The sequence below is a fragment of the Musca domestica genome, unplaced genomic scaffold (assembly GCF_030504385.1).
Source record: "Musca domestica strain aabys unplaced genomic scaffold, Musca_domestica.polishedcontigs.V.1.1 9, whole genome shotgun sequence".
In the NCBI taxonomy this organism is placed as follows: domain Eukaryota; kingdom Metazoa; phylum Arthropoda; class Insecta; order Diptera; family Muscidae; genus Musca; species Musca domestica.
In genome coordinates, this window is record NW_026712435.1 from 9,735,973 (window position 1) to 9,760,888 (window position 24,916).

Here is a 24,916-nt window from a genome sequence, read left to right on the forward strand (position 1 = left end):
ATTTTTGATACATTTTGCAACCAAATTAGCTGTAATAGGAAGATTCTCTTCCCAGTAGAATGTTTGGTTGATGAAGAAACTATATTATGTTTCGGCATTTCGAAGATTTCTGCCCTGAGTCGCTACTCAATTGGATTTTGCCTATTTCGCCCCATTAAAGCATCTCAGTGTTGGTCTACATTTGACATATACCCCATGTAGCGATAACGTCCACTATTTCAATTTTTTGTTTGTTGAAAATTCCATATGTTTAGTAAGTTTTCAAATATTGAGTATTTTCGGCATTTCGAAGATTTCTGCCCTGAGTCGCTACTCAATTGGATTTTGCCTATTTCGCCCCATTAAAGCATCTCAGTGTTGGTCTACATTTGACATATACCCCATGTAGCGATAACGTCCACTATTTCAATTTTTTGTTTGTTGAAAATTCCATATGTTTAGTAAGTTTTCAAATATTGAGTATTTTCCGTGTTTGGTTATTTGCAATTTAAGTTGGTCCATTTTCTTAAATCGTTTATATGTCTACGAAACATAATTTCTGTCCGATGATACACTATATCTGTTCCTCTCTCTTAGATATGTTTCGGAGATGGACAATATCGGTCCACTCATTCTTGTACCTCCCCCACAAATGGCCAACATTTTCACAGAAAATAATTTATCTTGCGAACAAGAAAGGATCACCAAATTTGAGCAAACTCTGCAAATCCTAAATAATTGAGGTGTGACCAGTAAAGAAAGGCCAAAATCGGTAGTTATATGCTGCATCTGATAGTTGGCACCAAATATCGTTGTTGTGGAGAGTATGTTATGGGTGTGAGGGAGTAAAATACAAAATAGGATGAAACATATATATGGAACATATAGCTATATATAAACCGACTATAGCTAATTTCATTCTATAGCAAATTTCATACACTTTCTTTTAGACTAAATACGTGCGTATGTGCTTAAATCCATTCAATTCGGGTTTATATTAACCATTTAGTACATAATAAACTTGAAATCGAGTAATGATATATGTATATGGGAGCTTTATCCAGATCTGAACTGATCTCGATAAAATTTCAAAAAATGATTTCTGAGATGTACTTGATATATTTCTACGAGTATCGTTGTTATTGAGTGCATATTACGGCTGTGGAGGAGATAAAGTTATATATATCTTTATCCGATTTTTTAAATTTTTCCATAACAACGATACTCGTAGAAATATATCAAATTTATATATTGCTATATCTGAACCGATTTGAAGTTTGACCGATTATTTCCAATTTCAATAGGGTTCGTCCTTGGCCCAAACAAACGTTTTGTGCAAAATATCATCGCGATCGGCAATAAATGCGACCGCTACTTTATTTACAAAAATAATTGACACACGGGTGGACATGCAAAAATCGACTCAGAATGTGAATTTATGCAGATCATTAAAAGGAACTATGCGTCTAACTCGCTTCCTTCTCTAGGTTACAAACAAATGAACAAAGGCGTAATACCCTGCCCACAGTATGGAGTAGGGTATAAAAATGGACTGAAAATCAATCAAAATTGTGATTAATGAAATAAGATTCAACGCAACGCAAGGACGGAGAGAACGTATGCCTAATCCTGGCACCTCACCTATTACGGGTCAAAATTGTAAATACCAAAACCCTTATAGAATGCAAAATTAACATCCAATTCTTTTCAAAATTGGCACATCCTAATTTTTATACTAGATCTTGTATGACGATGGAATTGATGGGCCCAGTTCCTGGTACCTCCCCCAATAAGGATAAAAATAACCAAGACGATCTCAAAATACAAATAAGCATCAGATTCACGTCAAATTACACACATCTCAATATTTTTATTAAGATGGTATATATAGGTGCTATTCTTCTTCTAGAACATCTCCACAAAGGGTCAACATTTTGAACAATCATGAAACTCATAAAATGTGAAATAAACTTCCGATTATCTTTAATTTTTACTCACCCCAAATATTTTTATTAACAGGTGCAATATATCAAAGATGGCATATATCGACCCACTCCTTCTGGAACCTCCCCCACAATGGGTCATATTTTTAAATAATAAACGCGAAATAAATATCTGATTTTCTTCAAATTTCCTATCTTTACAAACTTGGCACATCATAATGGGTTGGGATAGATCGGAACACTCCTTCTGGCACCTAACCCATAACAGGACACAATTTTCAATACTTTTTTTCTCATAATTTGCGATATATTTGTTATAAATAAATATTTTTCTCAACCAGAGATCTGATATGAATATGGAATTGATCGGCCTACTCCTTCTCGTAACCTCGAATATTCCTTCACTTTGGATATTGTACACATCTGGCACGTCCAAATATAATTAAATAAACGAACATTGGCAGTTTATATAACATCTTATATTAATAATAATTAATTGATTAAAGACTTCAGTCCGGATTGCAAATTCAATATACCTTCATATCGATTGGGGGACTTAAAAAGAACGATTTTTCTGTTCATTGAATAGGATTTTGTTGTCAGAGCCGACTAGGGAGTTGTTGAAAAAACGACTCTAAAGTCGAAGTCCGTTTCCGATAAAAAAAAAAGCTGGCCTCCGTAGCCCCGCAAAAGAATTTGCTTTCTAATACTCGACCGTTAATTGATTTTCCATAATAATTTTTTCAAACGAACAAATTCGCACATATTTTTGTTGCACGCATGTATTTATGTGTTTGCATCTGATAAGTTCACAGATAAAGACAATTTTTATCGAACAGATTTTATGACATTGAAACTTCATTGATAAGATAACGCCAATATTTTATGCATGTTTCGTAATTATCTAATGGCATTATGTCTGAGTAATAGCTGGAAGTAAATGAACAAAAATAGCTCAGCACCCTCCGCACAATTTCTGTAACGGGCTATTAACAGAGAATAACATTCATTGTTCTGTTGAGCGATATGTTTGCTGAGCAATACAATTAAAAAAAATTAAGAAATTTAATTCAATGGAAAAGCGTTTTAGTACTTCTAAGAACTTCACATTTTAGAGCGTTCGTTCGTTTGTATGTACATGGTTTCAATCTGAAGTGGATATGAATATCAATTCACATTAGGTTAAATATTTTTTGTTGCTTTCAATATTAAAAGGTGAAAAAGAAAACATTAAGTTCGGCCGATCCGAACTTTCAATACCCTCCACAATTAGGTAAATAGAGGTATCAGGATTCAAACGTATCCCACTAATATAAGTGCGATCGATTGAAAAATGTAATTTAAATTCAAAAATGCAATAAAGTTTGTGGAACCTTTATATGGGGACCAGAATTGTTATCTGTTGGGAGTCTTAAATACAAGATTCAAAACACCGTGGAAATATGTGGCAAGGATCATTAAAATACCGAGTATCGGTGGGTACTGTTATATGGAAACCTTAGACCAATGTGGACAATGTTTTGACCCCGGTTGTAGAATCTTACATGCCCAACCCCCAACATGAACTACAAAGAGAGAATTTAAAACAAGCCCGATGGAAAATCGTAGAAATGCCGAATATCTGCTAGTACCTTAATATGGTTGGCTATTGGAACCTTTAACCCGTTACAAATTCTCAATATCAAAATTGGAACAATTCCGTGTAAAAATGTGAATAAATTCATCAAAATACCGAGGTATCGTTATATCGCTATATGCAAAAGTGGTATAGCCTCATATGACGGTACCTCCCGACATTCGAAATTCGGATGATTATAGGCACACTTTTCAAAGTGTTTTCAAAGTAGGTATTTTGAGTTTGCAATAGCATCACCTTCCTTGGTGTATAATTTTATATACAGGTCCAAGTTTTCGTCCTCTCGATATTCGATATTTTGTTGATTTACAGAATTGATATAAATTTGTTATTTTAGATTCGCATTGTGTACCACCTCCTGCACCACCTTCTGTACCTCCTCCTGAACATATTTTAAAAAGGGTTGGTTTCCAAATGTTGTGGGTTCGTAACATTTAGTACTTTTCGTATAATTTTTGTATTCAATTCAGTTGAGTTTAGTACTTTTCGAACAACCTCAGCAACAACAATAATCTAAATATCAAATTTCAGAATTGTATCTCTATCTTTTCGCCCAATACCAACTGTAGTACAATTTAGTACTTAACATACAATTATAATATACACTTCTAAAATCACTTCCATATGTCCAGTCTACGCATGAACAGCGACTCTAATGTCAAATTTCAAGCACTATGTGTTCACACAAAGCCAAATTGTACCAAACGTAGTACTATTTAGTATTTTACGTGAACTTGTAGTATACATTTCTAAAACCACCTCTTTATTACGAACCCACTACCTAATACAAAATTTCAGATTCATCTGTTCACACCAAACCAAACTGTTCCAAACCTACATATATCCAAAACATATATCAAACTTAATTTCATTTTAGAAGTTTAGTAACATTTTAGAACATTTCCTAAATTTAAAGCTCGAATTTCCATAACGTATCGAATTGGATACGTCTATCCTGCACTCCATCAGTGAATTTTATTCCAAATTTCAAAATTCCAGCTCCATCAGTTCATCACGACTGCAATTTGTACCATTTAGCACACATAAGTACGAATTTCCAAAGCCTCCTACATACCCCAATCCTACAATCCCAAATTAATCCCAATTCTAAATTTTAAGATTCCACCCCTGTTGGTTCGCCCAAATGAAAGTTGTACTTTATTTAGTAGATTTTAGTACATATAAGCAAAAATTTGCAGAACAACCTACATATCCCAATTCTACACTCCAACTGTAATCTTATTTCCAACATTTCAGGATTCCAAATGGTTATCCCAAAATTTCAATTGTACCCAATTTACCTGTACCAAATTTAGTACCTTTCGTCCGCATAAGTAGATATTTCGAAAACTTCCTCCATATCCCAATCCCCCCTCCGCCATTAATTGTAATTTCAAATTTCAGGATTCCAGCTCCATCCAATCCTCCAAATTCAAATTGTACTAAATTTAGGATGGCTTAGTACATTTCGTATACATTAGTACACACTTCCGAAACTGATTGTGATTCCAAAACCTTGATTGTGATTCCAAATTTCAAGGATTTATCTCTAACCTTTCACATGATACGAAACAGTATCAAAAGTAGTACATTTTAGTAATTGTCGTACACTTATAGTGCAAATTTCCAAAAACTTTTGGATTCTAGCTCCGTTGCTTCCTAAAATACAAATGGTACCATATTCAGTACATTTTAATACTTTTCGCACCGTTTTCCTGATTTCTAAAAAATCAGCCTTATCTGACTCCTTCGGACCAAGAGTGACCCTTACCCAAAATTTCAAGTCAGTCATTCATTCAATCAGTCAGTCAGTCAATTAATAACGGAATAATCGGCAAAACCGACTCGTACGTTCTAATTTTATTTTTTGTTTAAATTTAGAAAAAATGTCAAATAAATAACAACAATAAAACAATTCTGACCGAATGCGATAGTTGAAATGATCAGGATTATTAATTGATTTGGTTTTAAATATTGGAAATATGTAGTAAAGTAAATTTTTAGTTCAATAATTCTTGGCGTATGTACGCAAGTAACGAAATTCAGAAGAGAGGAAACACTAATTGCACGTGTACACAGACCAAATTGCATATGTATTTTATATAGATACACTTGCATTCACAAATTTTTCACATTCACATATACATCTGCAAAAACAAAAAACTGTATATATAGAAGAATGGAAGAGATGGTTGGTTGCCCCGTTGTTTTTGGATAGATGGATGGATGGATGGATGACTGGTTGAATAGATGGATGAGTGATGTGCGATACATTTTTCGGGGGCTGCTTAAAAGTGCTCATAATCTACTGTTATTTGGCTGGGCTCTCATCTGCTACTGGTGCTGTTGCTGTTACTGCCGTTACTTCTGTTGTTCTTAATTTCCCCTTTGCCCCTCCCACACCATTCTCCACCGTCTTATATGTATGTATGTGTGTTTCTGTGTGTATGTGTGTCTCTCTCAGCCAGTCTACAATATGATGATGGTATTCCGCTTCAGTTTCAGCTTGTTGACCTAATTTTACAGCAAGAATCACGAAAAACAAAATCATAATAAAATACCCCGCACACTCTTCAACAGACTCATTTATACAAATTCATGTATCCATCATCCATCCAACCAAGTTGGCGTAAGAGGATCGAATTTTGATTGGGGATAAGAAAGCAAATCAAATGTCCAATGGGTACGATTTTTTGTCGGTGCGAATTGTTTTCGATGCAATCAATGGATACGGAAACATTCGTATTAGGCTTTGATTTTCAGTCAGAATATACAAGTTTTACTTGAAATGTATGTCTTATTTTAAGCCATAACGCCATAATTTTTACTTTTTTTAAATTTTATTGAATGAAAGAAAAAAATATCGAAAACACCATCAAATTTTAGAATATGTTAAGATTTGTTCGAATTGGTCACCTTTGGCACGAATTATGGCCTTCAAACGGCCAATGAAACCGTCACAGGCTGCCCGAATGTTGCTCTGCGGTATTTTGGCCCATTCCCGCTGAAGCGCTTGCTTGAGGTGATCGACACTTTGGTATTTTTTAGTGCCAACCTTGCTTTCCAAAATACTCCAGACTCAATAGTCCAACGGATTGATATCCGGAGATTTTGATGACCATTGTGCGCTGGAAATGAAGCGAGCCTTATTTGTAACCATTCTTGGGAGGCGCGTGCTGATTTTGATGGTGCTGTTGAAATCTCCAAGGTCTGCGGCCAAAATGTTTGCGTGCCCAAGGCTTTAATACACCCTCCAGAATATTTTCGCGATAATATTCGGCATTTATTATTAATACGAGCGGAGAGCGACCATCGGCTGTTATGGAGGCCTAAAACACCATCACCTTGGCTGGCGCTTGAGTTCTGTTGGCCAACCGAGCTGACCTCTTTGGCAAGTAAACACGATCACTTTGTTTGTTTACAAACTGCTGGGCAACGAATGTTTTCTCATCGGAGAAACCCAAATTCGGCAGTTTACCACTTTCGGTCAAGCGAAGCACCTCTTTTGCTCTTTTGACTCTATTTTCTTTCTGTTGCGGTGAACCAGTTCTGCTGATGTTGCTGTTTCATCTGTCGACTTCCTTGACCTGGCCCTATGTAACCAGTATCACGGTAACGAGCGAAGGTACGAGACACAAAAGATTTATTCACATTTAAATGCTTGGAGTGGTCTAACGATAGCCACTTGTGGTTTTCCAGCCAAATATAAAGAAATCACACTATCACGCTTGAATTCCATCACGAATAACTTTTTTTCTGGAAAATTCTCACGAAAATGCTTTTCACGCTTGTAAACAATATAATGAGCTGTCACTGGAATAATTTTAACAGCTATCGGAGTTGGAGTTGGTTGCAGTTTTTTCATCTCATCCTGTATATGTGCAATTCTCTGTTATAGGATATAGTTAGAAGCTTCAAATGGCAAATTTGAAACATTTCGGTGAAAAGTATGACACAAATAATCAAAGTCGTTGAACTATATAGCTCATTTTCAATACCTAGAGAACAAAAAAAATCTGAGTACAATTTTATTAACCTACTTTAATTCGTTCGTAAGCTCAAGTGATTTGCACAGATAGACAGAGGGGCGGGCATCGCTAAATCGAAATAGAAATTTAATGCTGGTCAAGAAAATATATACTTTGTGGAGTTTAAAATGTATATTTCGATGTGTTACAAACGAACTTAATATACCTTCCATACTATGGTGGAGGGTATAAAAGTCAAAAATTCCAATTAACTTCTCACTATAGTTTTGAACGTATAGTCACCAGGTGAAAATAGCTCTGTTGTTATGATATACAACATAGTTATTATTGTCAATTGATTTAATCCGCAAAGCAGTATGCAATTAATTGGAAAGGTCAACGGCTGAGAATTTTGAAATCAAATTTTTGGAATATTCAAATTGTTATTTGTCATTCTTTATCTATAATGTGTTTTTAAATTAACAAGCCTCTGCCATTTTAGGTCTTTGATTATTACTTCCCCACATTATCCATACGAACCTCGTTACTTTGGCATATAATACAGGTATTTATATGCACTGCACTATCATACATCAGTAAACATTTTGTTACTGTAGGTTTTTCCTCTCTTCACTTGTGTTTGTTTTTTCTTTCTTTTTTTTTGGTTCCGTTTTCCGTTCTTTTTTTTAACTTGTATTTTGGTAATTTTTGGAACCCCTTTTTTTTGCTTTTTTTCGCAACCATGTGCAAAAAAAGTTTGCACACAATTCATTAATTAATTTATATGCAGTGTTGTTATGAGATTTTTTTCCTCAACGTCATCAGCTTCAGCTTCGTCTTTTTCTTCTTCTTGTGCTGGGTTTCAAGTGCCGTACTAAGAGTGGGTACTTTTCGTGATTGTCGAAATATGCATAAGTACGCCAGCGTCTGTCCGCCTGTCCTTCCTTGGGTTTGCTGGATTTTTTGTAGGGTTGAATGGATACATGGATGAATGGCTGGCTGGTGCGTCGTTTTCATCGGTAACTGTAAATAATAAGAATGGCTTGGCATACATTTACATTTATGTAGCTGGAGCAGCTGCAATTTAGGTCTTCTCCGAAAGCCCATATGTGTCAGCCATAGGGTCGGTCTGTCCATGCGTCACTATGGCACTTGAATCTTTCTCTCCAATTTTTCACTACAATAAATGCTAACCAATTATTGCAATATTCGAGATTTTGTGCGATTCCAAAGTCACAACAACGGCAACAACAACAAAGAAAGTTTAATTGATTTTGTTTCTTTTTTTTTTTTGTTTCTGGACCTGTTAAGATTTCTTCCTATTTAGTTCCTTCGTTTTTCTTGTTCTTGTTCTTTTGGCATTGTCATTTCCGTACAATTTATAATGTCAGTGTTAAAAATTTTTAACTGACAGTTTGTTTGGCCAAGTTCGTTTTTCTTTTTTGCTTTTCGGCTAAAAAGTTTCTTCAATTTTGTTTTGTCTTCAACTTACTTGTGCTGATTTGCACGTTTAGACCCAATTATTTTCCTTTTTCCTGGCCCTCGCCGAAACTTTAAACAACAATTGTTTAACACGTAACTGTGTTCGCAGTGAAATCGAAAAAAAAAACACAGCCAGCGATGTAGGGGATGAAACGGCATAGGCTGAAAAATTGCCTATATGTTGTTGTTTACACATTCTTAGCGTAATTTAGCGGCAATGACTTCTTGAAACCCTACAAGGATGGATAGTCAGTGAATTTACAAAGCACACCTGTGACTTTAAGTTTCTTCTGCAGCGTTGCCCAGGCTATCAAGTACGGGGACTTAAATTTAAAACATGTTCAATTTCCACTTTATTTTTTTCTCCTTTTTTTTTTTTTTTTTTGAATAACCTGCACACACTCTTGTTTTGTTGTTTTTTTAAATTACTTATTTTTCCTACATGTGTTTTGAAGATTACATTGAATATTATTTTACAATGAATTTCGTTTATTGAGCTGTATTGGTGAGGGGGGGAATTCTGGGGTTTTTTTAATGGCAAATGAATAAATAATGTACAGCAATATTCAAAAAGTATTAAGCTTTGCACAAATCTAGTTTCAAAAACAAAGTTCAGGTGAACGAGATTCTGTATTTCAAAATGCTGTAATATGTTTGAAAATCTTTTTTATTTAAGTACTTTATGAACTAAATAACTATCAAGGATACACAAGAATGAAGCGAGATATTGTTTCAACGGACCATATACCCTCTACCCTGTCAAAAAGAAATTACTTTTGTCCAAATAGGCTAAAACTCAGTAATTGAAGTTTTTTACGGATTCTACCAACTGTGGCAGAACATTGTCAATATAGGTCCACGTTTTAGCCGCCATATAACGGTACATTCCCATATTCGGTTTTTCTATCCGAACATTACTAATATAGAGGGTGAGATGAAAAAACTGCAACCAACTTCAGACTGCTGTCATTTCTAAGCCACTCGTCCGATTATATTGTATACCAGCATGCAAAAGCGTTTTCGAGAGAATTTTCCATATGGCTGAGGGTATAAAAAGTTATTCGTGATGGAATTCAAGCGTGATAGTGTGATTTCTTTATATTTGGCTGGAAAACCACAAGTGGCTATTGCTAGAGCACTGCAGCATTTAAATCTTTTGTGTCGCATACCATTGCTCGTTGGTAGCGTAGCTCGACGTTAAGGAAGTGGACGGAAGAAAATAGCAACATCAGCAGAAATGGTTCGAAAAGTAACGAAGCGACTTGATCGAAACCCGCATCACAGTGGCCGAAAAATGGCTCGTGAGCTGAATATATCGCAACATTCCATTCGGCAAATATAAAAAAATGAGCTCGGGATAAAGCCATTAAAATTCCAAAAAGTGCAAGAACTTACACCGCAACAGAAAGAAAATAGACTCAAAAGAGCTAAAGAGTTGCTTCGCTTGGCCGAAAGTGGTGAACTGCCGAATTTGGAATTCTGCGATGAGGGAAAATTCGTTGTCAGGCAGTTTGTAAACAAACAAAATTATCGTGTTTACTTGCCAAAGTGATCAGCTGAAAATGTGCACCTTCGGTTGGCCGCCAGAACTCAAGCGCCGGCCATGGCGATGGTGTGGGCCGCCATAACAGTCGATGGTCGCTCTCCGTTCGTATGAACCGGTCGTGGCATCAGAATAAATGGCGAATATTAATATTCTGGAGAGTGTATTAAAGCAGACTTTGGACATTCCAACAGGGATGGTTACAAAATGAGGCTTCCGCTTCATTCATAGCGCACAATGGCCACCAAAATCCCCGGACTATTGTGTCTGGAGTATTTTGGAAAGCAAAGTTGGCACTAAAAAATATCAAAGTGTCGATCATTTCAAGCAAGCGCTTCGCCGGGAATGGACCAAAATACCGCAGAGCAACATTCGGGCAGCGTGTGACGGTTTTATTGGCCGTTTGAAGGCCATATTTCGTGCCAAAGGTGACCAATTCAAACAAATCTTAACTTATTTTAAAATTTGATGCTATTTCCGACATTTTTTGCTTTCATTCAATAAAATTAAAAAAAAAAATCAAATTATGGCGTTTGACTTTGTTGCAGTTTTTTTATCTCACCCTCTACATGTTATCCAATAGCCCCCATATAACAATATTTCTCGACATGTGGCATAACAAACTATTCTGACTAGTTCAGAGAAATGTTCAGTCCTGCTGAACTTAACTTTCACATTCCACAACGTAAATATGCAATTATTGTTGATTTGGAGGTGCGGGTTAATATGACCCATCGATCTCGATGTTATTTTTTTATACCCTCAGCCATATGGCTAAACAGGGCATCATTTGATACCGCCAAAACGTGGCTCATTGAAATAACGGCTTTAGACCCTAGATACTTTATCTAATGTATAGATGGAATATGTCGACCACTCCTTCTGGTACTTGCCCTAAAAAGTGGTCAAAATTTCGAATAGGAAAACGATCATTAAATGCAAAGTAGGCATCCGATTCTCCTCAAATTTCACATATCCCAATGTTTTTTAGTAAAACAGGATCTGGATTAAAGATAAAAGATAATGGCCCACACCACCTGGTACCTTCCCCACAACGGGCCACAATTTTCAATACTTAAATCTCTCCAACATGCGAAACAAGTCAGCGATTTTTTTTAAATATGGTTTATCTAAATATTTCTCCCAAACAGAGATGAGGAAATTATCGGTCCACTGCTTCTGATACCTCCCCTACAAAAGCTTAAAATTTTGATTAAAACTATTCGCATAAAATTGAAAATAAATGTTCGAATATCATTAAATATTGCAGATCCCAATATTTTTTATCAATATTAGGATTGGATTACTTTTATCCAGTATCCCTAGTACCTCACGCGCATTTCAGCATTGTAAAAAATCATCAAATATGTCACATAAAGTGAAGGAGTAGTATTGACCAAATCCTGTGTGTTGTAATATTTATATCAGACCTATGTCAGGTATGAAAAGGGGCAATATTGGTTAACTACTTTGGAAGCTTTACCATAAAGGGTCAACTGTTTGAAATATTATAATGCAAGTCAAAATATATTTTCATAAACGCACATAGGACGAGGATATACATCTGTCGACAATACCGATTGTTACGTTTCAACTTGTTTCTATTGAGATTTGCCAAGTTTGAAGAAAATCCAGTACACCTTGTTTGTTATCTCTCTCACCAGTCAAACAGACGGACAAACGTACTATATTCTAATTTCACTCCTACGAACACTCCTCGATCCTATAGATCGTTGGACTACTTTGTGCTTATTCATCACCTTTCCTCGATTTTCTATAATATTTAGTGGACCATAAGAACTCTCGTGGCAACCTTATGCTATTGTAGTAATCAATTTAAGATTTTTTTTATTAAAGAATTTCTTGCTTCATTGTTCCGCATACTCACCCAAAACCGTTAAAATTTTGTTCAACATCATTTGGCATTCCCACAACAAATGTTCGATCGTTTATCCTCCTTTTTTCTTCCTCAGAGAACCTATAGAAAAGCTCTTCTATATGGTGCTACCTTAGGATCTTGCGTGTTTCTTGAGTGCCAGCCTCATATTTCAATCGAATTTCTTGCAATGTTCGCGTTGGCTTCTTGCGAATATGAATATTCCATTGCAAAATATAGATAAAATGGATCATATTTTCTGATTATTAACGTTTCATGTTTGGCGTTGTACCGGCTGATGAAATGATGAATTTTAGTCATCAAATATCTTTCAAAAAATTTTTTTAAGAATGATTAAATTGACTTTTTTTATAATTTGATTAGGAAATGTCAATTGGATTCTTTTTTTTTATATTTTACGACGTTACCTAAAATATGACGCAGCGTACAAAAAAATTAACTTCCCCGCTATAGGTCAGGTGAGACAATGGACAATATCGGCCCACTCCATCTACTACATCCCCCCAAAATGGTCAACTGTTATAAAATGTGATGCAAGATTCCGATTGTCTTTACATTACACAAAACACGATATTTTTATTGGCCGAAAGTCTGGTCTCCTTCTGGTACCCCCACAAAGGTTCAAAATTTTGAATATTCATTAAGCTCATAAAACGCGAAATTAACATCCGATTCGATTCAGACTTGGTGCATCTACATATTTCTATCAACACAAGATCTGTTATAAAGATGGTAGAGATCGGACCATTTATTCTGGTACTCCCCCACATAGGGTTCATAATTAAAAAAAAAACGCTCAGAGAAAACGAAAAAAGCATCCATCTCTTCAAATAACAAACATACAAACATTTTTGCTAACACAAGATTTGTTGTGAAGATAATGTATATCGGCGAACCCCTTCTGGTATCTCACCCACAAAGGGTCAAAATTTTCAATACCTTTTACTGTCATTGCTTGCCAAACAAGTCAGCGATTCTTTACAAGTTTTTATATCTAAATATTTCTCTTAACTAAAAACCTGAGATGAAGATGTAATTTATGATTTCGCATAAATTGGATACAAATGTTCGATTTTCCTGTAATTTTGCCCATACCAATATTTTTATCTGTATTTTATGAAGTATGAAAATGAAATGAATTAAGCACATTTTAACATTTTCTGAAAAATGATCACATATCTCATATGAAGTAAGAGAGTAACCAATACAGTCCAAACCTGGCACATCGCAATATTTATATCATATTTATTTAAGTCCGATACCAAATGGACAATATTGGTCCACTCCTTTGGAACCTTCCCCATAAAGAGTTCAACTGTTTGGATAATCATAATACAAGTCAAAATATATTTAAATAATCGATCATTTCTTGAGGTTATACATCTGTCGGTAAAGCCGACTGATACTGTTTAACTTGTTTCAATTATAATATATACAAAAAGGCGGTGGAACAGTTTCGTTAAACTACAGAAGTGCTGGATAATATTACATTGAACTAATTTTACCCCGCTCATATATTTTTTCCAAAACGTAAAATTACAAATCATTATTGCTCTCCTACGCTTTTTGTTAACTCCACCTAAAATTGCACATTTAACACGAATGTAGTCCCGATAGAGGGACTCAGACGAATATTTCGAGGTGTTGTAAACAGAATGGCAATGTCAGTACAACTTCCATGGAGAGGAATATAAAAATATTTGATCATAACAAGTCGGGGAATCGTTATTTGTTTAATCCTTTTACAGCATCTGTACGATTGTATAAAGACAGGTCAAATACTTTGATTTTTCACAGAAAAATATTTCACATGTCGTGTCATGTGCCTATCTACCTACCATAACTTTCGATTTTTGCCAGAGGAATTGACTTGGGCTGATGTCCTTTTTAACAGTTACCTGTCTTTGCTGAGAGAGGTGGAGAGTGAGAACTAATAATGAGAGAATATCGTACGTAGAGAGAATAATAAATTCTGAGTATTAGGGAGGAGAGAGAGAGGCGAGAAATTGTAAGGGGGAGAGAATGGGTGACAGAGGGTAGTGAGAGAAAACAGAGGGAGAGAGAGTTTGTAAACCAAGTGAGCCGACGCACATGCTGTTGTTATTGATGCACACAAGTTAGTCCTTTCTCGTTGGTACGGGCGTACATATCCAAGTAAATAGACTTAAAAGAGAAAAATATTATTTACATTTTTTCGGGTACGCAGTTTCCGTTAATTTGAATTTTCTCGTGTCTATAATTTAGAGCTTGAATTCGGTTTTCTAAAAATTTGTGTTTTTTCTTTGCAGATACCAACACAAAATCTATTTATTTCAATGGAATACGAACATTGAACAAAAGTTTTAACTAAGCCAAAATAAACAACTAAGTACATTCAATTTTAATAAATAATATCCAAAAAAATATAAAACAAAACAAGAAGCAAAACCAGTGCATACATTATTTGAAGCAATAAATATTATTAATCAACAACATAAACCAACCAACAAAACATGCAAATGCCACACCATTAATACAAAAAAATTAAAAACAAATTACAAAAAATCAAATACAAATTTACACCCAAAGGCAAAAAAAGAAAACAAAAAAAAAAAACAATTGTTTATCTAAACAAAATTTACCTAAATAATATTATATATGCAAACTATATATACTTCTATAGCTAAAATAAAATATATATTTTTATAAAACAAAACAAAGTGGAGAGCTGAAATTCAACAAACAAAAATAATTACTAAAAACAAAAGTACAAAATACCAATTCAAACAAACCAACAAAAAACAAATAATATTTAGCAAAGCAATAGTTAAAACAAAATAGAATTTTTTAAAAATTTAAATATGCAGCATTACAAAAAATAACAAAGTCTGATTAATAATATTAAAAAAAAAACAAGTTTTGAAATGCAAATTTGAAACATACAAATTTTTTGAAAATATAATAATAATAAAATTAATAACAATATATCAAATTAAATAACCAACAAATTTTATGCAATATCCCAAATATAAAAATATTATTGACAACAAAAAAACAACATTGTAAGCAGTTAAAAGTACAAAACAACAAATGTTCTTCATTTTTTACAATTATTATAAAACGTATTTAATAACAACAACAAAATATTGAAATTAAGCCAATATAGTCTGCACAAAATACAAATTTCTCTCCAAATCATTATTCAATTAAATATTTAATCAGCCAGAGCGTTACAAATATTAGTAATAATTAACATTTCTTCGCGTAATATAACAACAAAAACCAACAAATGTAAACGAAATACGTACAACAACAACAACAATTATTAACAAATTAGACTTGTAGTGTTTAAATACTTAAATCCATGAAAATATAAGTGACAAAAAAGAAGAAATTTTGTTGCCAAATTCATTGCCCCTCCTGACCCCAAAAAAGAGGACCCAGTGATTTTGTACAACAGCAACAAATGCAAAAGCAGAAAATATATTGAACAAAAACCAACAAAGAAACATTTTTTGAAAAACTACCTCAAAAGTGTAAAAACAAGTGTACAAATATTTTACAAAGCAAAACAAAACAGTTTAAAAGAAACGAAAACAGAGTAATTACAAATTTTTGCAACCTTTACCCCATAACAAAAAAAAAAAAACAAATAAAACAAAACAAAACTAAAGCACAAAAGTTAAGGTACAAATTTCATACAGATTCAAATTAACAAAACAAAATCAGCAACAACATTTCTTTGATACAAATTTTATTTTGCAAAGCCAAACAAAATCCGTACTCAAGTGTTTAACGAAGGATACACTCACACACCCACATACCGAAACACCTATACACTTAACATTGAGCTACAAGTTTTACAAAAAAAAAGAAAAACGAAAAACGAGAGCAACATATTTTGTTGAACTCTCCTGACCGTATACAAAATATTTCACTTGCTCACTGATCCTGTCAAGGCACTGCAGAAACGGCCATGCAACAGGATACATTTAAATGGCGTCTACAGTAGTGGCACAAACCAGCGGCGGTCCACAAGAAACGTCTGCACACTCTCTGCACCATCACAGCCAACAACAGCATCAGCAGCAGCCACACTCGGCCACCAGCAGTCAACACCACCAACAGCAACATCACCATTTGTCGTCTTCTTCGTCGCCAGCAGCATCCACGCTCGCGAATTCGCATTTGCACAACTCACACTTGCAGCATTTGAGTAGTCTGAGTCATCATCATACGGCTCACGCCTATCAGACGCCCACGACCACAGCCTTTGTGCCCCCACATCATCAGCAATATCAGCATTATCCGGCGGCTACGCAGCAGCAGCATTCCCAGTCGCTGTACCACCAACACCAGTATCACCCACAACAGGGACAGCAGCAGCACTGGGACTATTATGCTAGGCAACCGCCACCCAGTCAACAACAACAACAACAGCAACAACAAACGACCAGTGAAAGAACCACAAATCAGCAACAACAACCATTACAGTCTTCTACACCCACAAGTACCACGAACAACAACAATGTCCCAACATCAAGTTCTCAAACAACAAATGGTACAACAGGTGATAACAACAATACAAGCAACGGCAACAACCACAACAACACTACAAATACAGCCAGCAATAATAACAACAATACCAATGATTCTGTAAGCTCTCAGACCAACGGATCAAACAACTATACCAGACCTTGGGAAATGGAGTCCAAAGATTCGAACTCCAACTCCAATTCCAATCCGGCAGCTGCGCAACAACCAAAGAGTGGCTTTGAGCCATTTTCCAAATTGCCCTCCTTTTCCAGCCAGTTTTATGGCTTCAATGAACTGATGGCCGACGGTACCCCAATACCGCCGCCGCCCAATTCAGCCTCAGCAGCAGCAGCGGCGGCTGCAGCTGCAACGGGGCCAACCAATCCCTCACTGAACTCCCTGCAAACGGTGGCCATGTCACCGGCCAGCATATCAGTGAGCTCGCCGGGCATGGTGAGTGTGGGCTCACCTCTGACACAATTGGCTAGTCTGCAAACGAGCATAACACCGCCCTCGAGTGGTTTTGCACCTTTGGGGGCACCACCACCGCCCAATGCTTTTCATCCGCACCACAGAGCCGCTCCATATCCCTTGGTGCCGGCAGCATTGCCACCCAGTGCCAGCGGCTATACAGATCCATTGTTATATCAGCCATTGACACCGTCGTATGCTCCTCCAACGCCCAATTCCTTGGTGCCGCCCTCTTTGCAGTCCTCATCATCGTCGTCCACCAGCAACAGCACCACATTGGGAGGTGTTAAGAAGGATAATTCGCTGTCGGCGTTCGATCTCAATACCAATTCAAACGGCTCACTGTTGAGTGTGCCCACTTCAAATACACCAAATACCCTGGGCACGCCCATGGGCATGCACACGCCCACACCGTCATACGATGGTGCCAGCAGCTCTTCAATGATGGATATATCTAATCATGGAGTGGGTGGCGGTGGTCCAGCAACCGCCGGCTACCACACGCCGCATTCCACACACACCAGTACTGGATCTCATACTCCGCACACAACACAGCCCCACACCCCTACGCCCTCCACCACCACGCCCATTAAAACGGATAAAGTTCTGAATTCACCCGTGGCCAGAGTGGATGCGCGTAAAAAAGAACGACGGAAAAATCGGGCGAATTCGCTGGAGTCCAGTGCCGAATCCGAGGCCAGTGCCATGGATGTGGACCCCAGCAATCCCGGCCAAGTTGATGCTGTCTCGAGTACGGCGAACTTTAAGAGTCCCATTGGTTGTATGGGCGTCAGTGATAGCAATGATGGAGCCGGTGAAAAGCAAGTAAGTTTGAGTGCTGAGTTTTTAAGAAAGTTTTCCAGGGAGTGGAGGAAATGTCAAAGCTGAAATATTTTGAGTTTTGAATTGAATTTATTTTTATTGAATTAGTTTTTGTCACATTCCTTTTCCTTTCCCATCAAAAAAAAATTCAAAGAAAAATATTTTTGAAAATTTTTAATCGGCTTCAAGTCATTTCCTCCACCTCCACACGGAGGATGGCATCAATCAAATGGCCAACGATCATAACCCGATCAACATTCTTATAGATGTCTTCTAACATTTTCCAGTCGAAAAAGAAACGCAAACGCTGTGGCGAGTGCATCGGATGCCAGCGTAAGGATAATTGCGGCGATTGTGCGCCATGTCGCAACGACAAAAGCCATCAAATCTGCAAGCAGCGACGCTGCGAGAAACTCACCGAGAAAAAGGTAAGTGGCAAAATCCATAAATTCATTCATGAAAAAGTATTCGTTTTCGATTTTTTATTTTTGTTGGCTGTGTCCAAATGGCCAAAATAATGAGGCAAATCAACCTGTCCGCCAGACAGCAACAAAACCCGTTTGATGGGCTCGGCTAGCCGGTGAACATTTTGTTGCCTTTGTTTCGTCCGTTTCCCATACTGCGGGGAGCAAGAACCCTTGGCCGGTCGGTTGCTTCCATTGGCCGTCATGTAGTGTGAGATTTTTTCTTTTGCCTTTGCTGTTGTTATTGGTGTTGTTGTACACTTAAGGATTTATGTCAATTTCATGTGAATGTGCGTACGAAAACGCGTTTTGCGAGTATTTGATACGAATGAATGACTGGCTGACTGCCTGACTGGTTGGTTGCTGCCCTGCTTCAGCATTTTTTGCGCTTTTTTGTTCCAGTGGTCATGCCAAACAAACAACAGATGTTTTTCGTATTTTGCTTGTCCGTCCGTGCGTCCATGCCTCCCTCTGTCCGCCGGTCCATGTATCTGGTCATCATCTTTTAAAGATTGCTTATTTTATTGTCGCTCTTTGTTTTATATTTCGCATTCGCTTTGGCATCGCTGATTTAATTGATGTCTCTACGGTTCGGATGCTCATTTTTTTCTGGTGATTTTCTTGGCGAGGAGATCTGTCAGCTATGCCGTCCGGTGTGTTCGTTTTTTTTATTTCTTTCCTTTACAGATTCCTTTGCACCAGCCAAAGGAAGAACAAATGAACATGTGTTGCATGTTTGGCGTACACATGCTTTTATTACATTAAACACGTTTTAGCCCGTTGAATAACCTAAATAATGTCTGTGTAAATTACAGCAGACTCCCCTCCCCCTCTCTCCCAACCTTCCTTCGTTCGTACCTATCAGCCCCATAAAATGACAGAAGAGGAGTAGGAAGAAAATAAAAACGTTACGAAAAAAGTACAGCTGATGCTATGCAATTAGTAGCTGGAGTCTTTTTTCTTTTGGTCTGAGAAAAACTAAAACAACAACAACAGCAGCACCACCAAACAAACCCTTTCGTGTACTTGCATGCAGCATCCTTTGGCTAAATCTTTAAATTGCATTTAGCAAAAGATGCAACAACCAAAAAAAAAAAACACAGACTATAAGCTGCGAACAGTTGCATGGTGGTACTTTTTACGGCGATACAGTGGGCTAATAAATTGAAGCGGTTTACAAAATGTTGGAACAAAATTTCGAGTTTCCTCGCTAAAGAGATTTTTTCAAAAAAAAAAAAATTATTTATTATCCGTCCTGTGGCAATTTTTATAACCTATACCATAGTTAGAGCGTATATTAAGTTCGTCATTCAATGGTACCTCCCGATGTTCAATATTTTGATTATTTCAGCCACATTTTTCAATGGAATAGTCTGGAAATCCACACAAGGAGTTCTCTCTGAGTACTTTACCCCTGAATTGTCTATATAGGTCTACGTTTTAGTATAGCAATCATATAACGCTACCCCGAGATATTCGGTATTTCTAGGATTTTCGCAACATTATTCAAATTTCGTATTTGAAGTTCGTAACGGATACTACAACCTATGGATGGATATAATGTCTATGCACGTCCACCTCTTAGTATAGTATTTTGATTATATTAGAGACATTATTCATCGGAATTGTTTCAAATTTCGCATTTGAAGTTCGGAAACGGTAGCCTATGACAGAAAATTATTTATCCAACACTACGTCTTCGTATAGCCCCGCATATAATGGTTTTTATTTAAGTGGTATTTTTCGACGGATCTTTTTTTATTTTACTATTGTGTTTTATTTAATTACTTTTTTTTTAAATATTTCAAGTTATTTCCGAGTGGTCGAGGGTAAAAAAAGTTCGGCCAAACTTGGCTGCTTTTTTACTTGTTTTTCCTTTCATATATTAAACTTGAAAATTAGATTTGAGCCACTTGACCTAGTGTCGCATTCCTGGTCTTACTTAACTACGCTATGATATCAAATTTTAGAGGGTTGCCTATGTTCTGCACCAATAACCTAATTTTAGATACATGAACACTTTTTATTAGAGCACGGCTGTTATGGAAAAAATGTACAAACACCACATTATGTTTACCTGCACTCTTATTAGCTGCATTTTTGTCTTTGTTGCCTTTAAACCATTTTTTGGCTACTCTCCTTTGGTTAATTTATAATTTTAAGTGCGCAAACTGTAACAATAGTCCAAATTTGCTTTTAACTTCGTTGCAGAATTTGAATTTAGCCACAAAAACCCATACAAAATCATGATTATTCTAGTTTATTTATCCCACAAGGGTAATTTAAATTGATCTGTTTGCAGAACATAGAAATAGTCCTCAGGGTCCCATATAGAAGAAATATTGGTGATAAGCATAAAATTCTACATCGATTTAACAATGGCCGTCCGTCTGTTAAAATCAAGAAAAAATAACATGGACGTTGGTAGTCTCCCTAAGATGTCTGGTATTAAAAATGAGCTATATCGATCCACAATTTGGAATATCGCCATTTAACTGTGCCTCATAATTTTCCACATTTCCAAGGTGTTGGTTCCAATTTACAACCCATTTAAATATTATTTAAAATATTCGGACAGTCTTAAAGAAGGAATGATAGAAGTGTTCAGAAAGCTGCTTAAAATTATTTTAACACCTCTATCATAGGTTATCCTTAGGTCTACTCTACAAGGTACTTGGCATGCAAAGCCAACAAAAAAGTCCACATTTACATTTCTCAAATTTTACTTTCAATAAAAAACCCGACTTTTCAATCTTTTAATGTTGTCCAATTATGGCCGATTGTCATTTTTTACCAAGTAAAATCGGGTTTGATTCAATTTTTTTTTTGACAAATGGCCGATTGTATTATTATTATTATTTTTTTTTTTTTTTTTTTGTGGTGTAGAGTGGCTGTTTTAATACAAGACAAGTAAATGTATGTACAAACCATCCTAAGTAAACTTCACACATTCTTATTCAAATTTTAGACAATAATTTTAATTTTAGAAAAAAAAAACACCCACGTCTAATATACTCCAAAATACCTATCAATTAAAGAAAAACTTAATAATACTCATAAATATTTCATTGATCCACTGTCCTTAACGTCAAATACCTTTGAAGGTCTGTCTACTTGGCTTCATCCTGTATTCCTTTTGTGTGTGTGTTTATGATTTTTTTTCTCTGTTCGCTCTTTTGAAGATATGGATGCATTTCCGTTTGTAATTTGTTTAAGCAAGTGACATTAATTATAATTGTCAGCATCAGTTGGAGCCAACGAAAAAAAAATAAAGGAAGGAAACAACAACAACGACAAAATCAAGAAATAATCAGGACAGTAAAGGCAGTAGCTGGGACCGCATGCACGAAAAATGTAAGATCGTATTACTTTGAGTGTGATTCGAACAAAACTAGTTTTGTGTTTTTTTTTTATTACCTTGCAATACAGGATGAGTGCCACCTATAATTTAAGCTTTCATCTAGTTTTGAAAAACAAAATAAGTTATAAATAATTTCGAAATTGGGGGGATCCTAGCCTGGGAACACGCAACTCATTTAAGATGGTGTTAAAGAATACATTATTTTTAATAAAAAAAATATATATATATTTCATTTTTTGCTAATTGATTCAAGCTGTTATAGGAGATTTTGGCATTCATAAATTTTGAAATTTTGAAAAGGGAGGAATTAAATATTTCCCAAATAGCTGTATAAAGAAATTTTTAATATTATTATTATAATTATTGTTAAAACTATTTTTATTGTTCAGGCACAGTCTATTCTAAAATTTCAAGATCTTGCTGCTAGTATTTCAAAATTTCGACTATTTACTCTACCTTGAAATGCTTGATAAATGAATTTCCTCCAACATGAGTAACAGATCCCGAAATACTAAATAAATCCAATATCTATCCCTTAGAGTAATATACATGTTCCTGTACGCTCTTTAAGCGTTCTCATAGGTATCCCAATCTGAATATTTAAAATCCTAACTTTTTGCAATTTTCATGTGGTAAAATTTGTACTCCATGGTACCTTATTTTTTTCTAACAAAAAAATTTGCAACTGTTAAAAACGCGGTGATCAACAAGAACAATGGTCTACATTTATTCCAAGAATTGTGAACTGTTGTTACCTCCCCAAACATTTGAGGTTATTGTTTGAGTTTCTTTTGAAGAGAATAGCAAAAAAAGATGGACTGTCGGTCAGACAGACAGACAGCCAGCCAGCCAGGCGAACAACGGCGGCAAAGAGAAACTAAAAACAAAGTTAATACACATTTGGCTGCAAAAACAACAAAGACTAAAACTAGATATAACGAAGGAACAGATAGACAGAGAGAGAGAGCAGCAGCGAGCCAGAGGAATTCTCATAAAATTTAACACATGCAAACATACACAGTTAACAATACGAGCGCACACACACACACAATCTCACACATATTCATGTGAAGGCAAAAAGGAAATCATTGAGCAGATGTTCAGCCAAAAACAAACTTCAAAATGAAATGTGCGATCAAAGTAACAAACACAACAACAACACAAACGATGGCAATGACAACGCCAACAAAAACCTACAATGACGATAACGACCAAACATTTACAATGCACACACACACAATCACACTGCGGCATACATGTACGCATTCCATTTGTTGCTTGAAATGGAAAACGGAAAGAATACATATTTGGTATGTCAGTCAGTATAGCAGCAGCAACAACAATAACAACGACTGTAGTATTTCAGATACACAATTCCACCAACAACTACAACATACAGATGCAAACGTCGTTGTTGTTGTTGTATCTTTGAAGTGATATTAAAAACAGGAGACAGCTGGTAGTCCAAATGGACTTAAGACCGGGCAAATAACCTAAACAGCGAGAAAAGCAGCAGCAGCAACAACAAAAAGGCAATGTCAATATCATTTTTTCTACAAAACAAAAGCAAAAACGCGGCGGCGAAGAGTCACCAAAAAGCAACAAATAAACACATATTTGAAATAAGTACGAATATGATAACATTAGTTAGCCTGGGAATTTTTGCCTCCGTTCCATTTACCATTTGGCTGACAGACATCACAAAACAGTTGACATACATAAATACTTATGTAAAAAAGCAAACTTTGATCTCTTTGCAAAGCAACACAAAAAACCAGTAAGGAAAGCTCAAAAGTCGGGCGGGGCCGACTATATGATACCCTACACCACTATGCATATTTAGTAGAGCTCTCGTATAAAGGTTTATACAGGGCATTTCAGAGCTCTATGAGGTATTTGGTACAAAATCAAAATCTATCTAATTCTATCTAATTCTATAGCTATCTCTGAACCGGGTTTCTCCAAATTTTACGTATTAGCTTCTAGACTGAATTCGGTCTTATGTACGAAAATTCAGGTGATTTGGGCTGATATTGACCATTTAGTGCACATTTAACCCGAAATCGGATGAAGATATATATATGGGAGCTATATCCAAATCTGAACCGATTTCGATAAAATTTAAAACAGCTGTTCCTGTGCTCCATCTAATACCTGGTACCAAATATCACGGTTGTGGAGTGAATATTACGAATGTATGGGGCTAAAACACTAAATCGGATGAAACATATATATGGTTGCTATATCTATATCTGAACCGATTTTCACTAAATTTGATATACTTGCTTCTAGGCTGAATTTGGTCCGATGTACTAAAATTCAGTCCATTTGGACTTATATCGGCCATTTGGTGCACAATTAACCCGAAATCGGATGAAGATATATATGGGAGCTATATCCAAATCTGAACCGATTTTGATAAAATTACAAACAGCTATTTCTGGGCTGTATCTTATATCTGGTACCAAATATCATTCTTGTGGAGTGCATATTACGAATGTGAGAGTCTTAAACACCTAATCGGATGAAAGATATATATGGGAGCTATAGCTATTTCTGAACCGATTTTCTCCAAATTAATTGTATTTGATTTAAGGCTAATCTCGGTCACATGTGCCAAAATTCGGGCCATTTGGGCTGATATTGGCCATTTGGTGGTCAATTAACCCGAAATCGGATGAAGATATATATGGGAGCTATATCCAAATCTGAACCGATTTCGATAAAATTTAAAACAGCTATTTCTGTGCTCCATCTAATACCGGGTACCAAATATCACGGTTGTGGAGTGCATAGCAGGAATGTTAGGGACTTAAAGATCAAATCGGATGAAAG

At 36.0% G+C, this 24,916-nt stretch overlaps 1 protein-coding gene across 6 annotated transcripts in view; it reads left to right on the forward strand.

Annotated features, from left to right (window-relative positions):
* LOC101900516 (methylcytosine dioxygenase TET) overlaps nt 1–24,916 on the forward strand; it is a 294,319-nt gene that overhangs the window by 26,215 nt on the left and 243,188 nt on the right. For 4 of the 6 annotated variants that reach the window (XM_059131678.1, XM_011296883.3, XM_059131680.1 and 1 more), the window contains exons 2-3: nt 14,737–18,259; nt 18,523–18,684. In XM_059131678.1, the coding sequence (XP_058987661.1) occupies nt 16,424–18,259; nt 18,523–18,684 (1,998 nt within the window). In that variant the 5' untranslated portion in view covers nt 14,737–16,423. Of the gene's footprint in view, nt 1–14,618; nt 18,260–18,522; nt 18,685–24,916 lie in introns of those variants that run through there. The other 2 variants (XM_011296882.3, XM_011296881.3) reach the window with 2 other exon arrangements.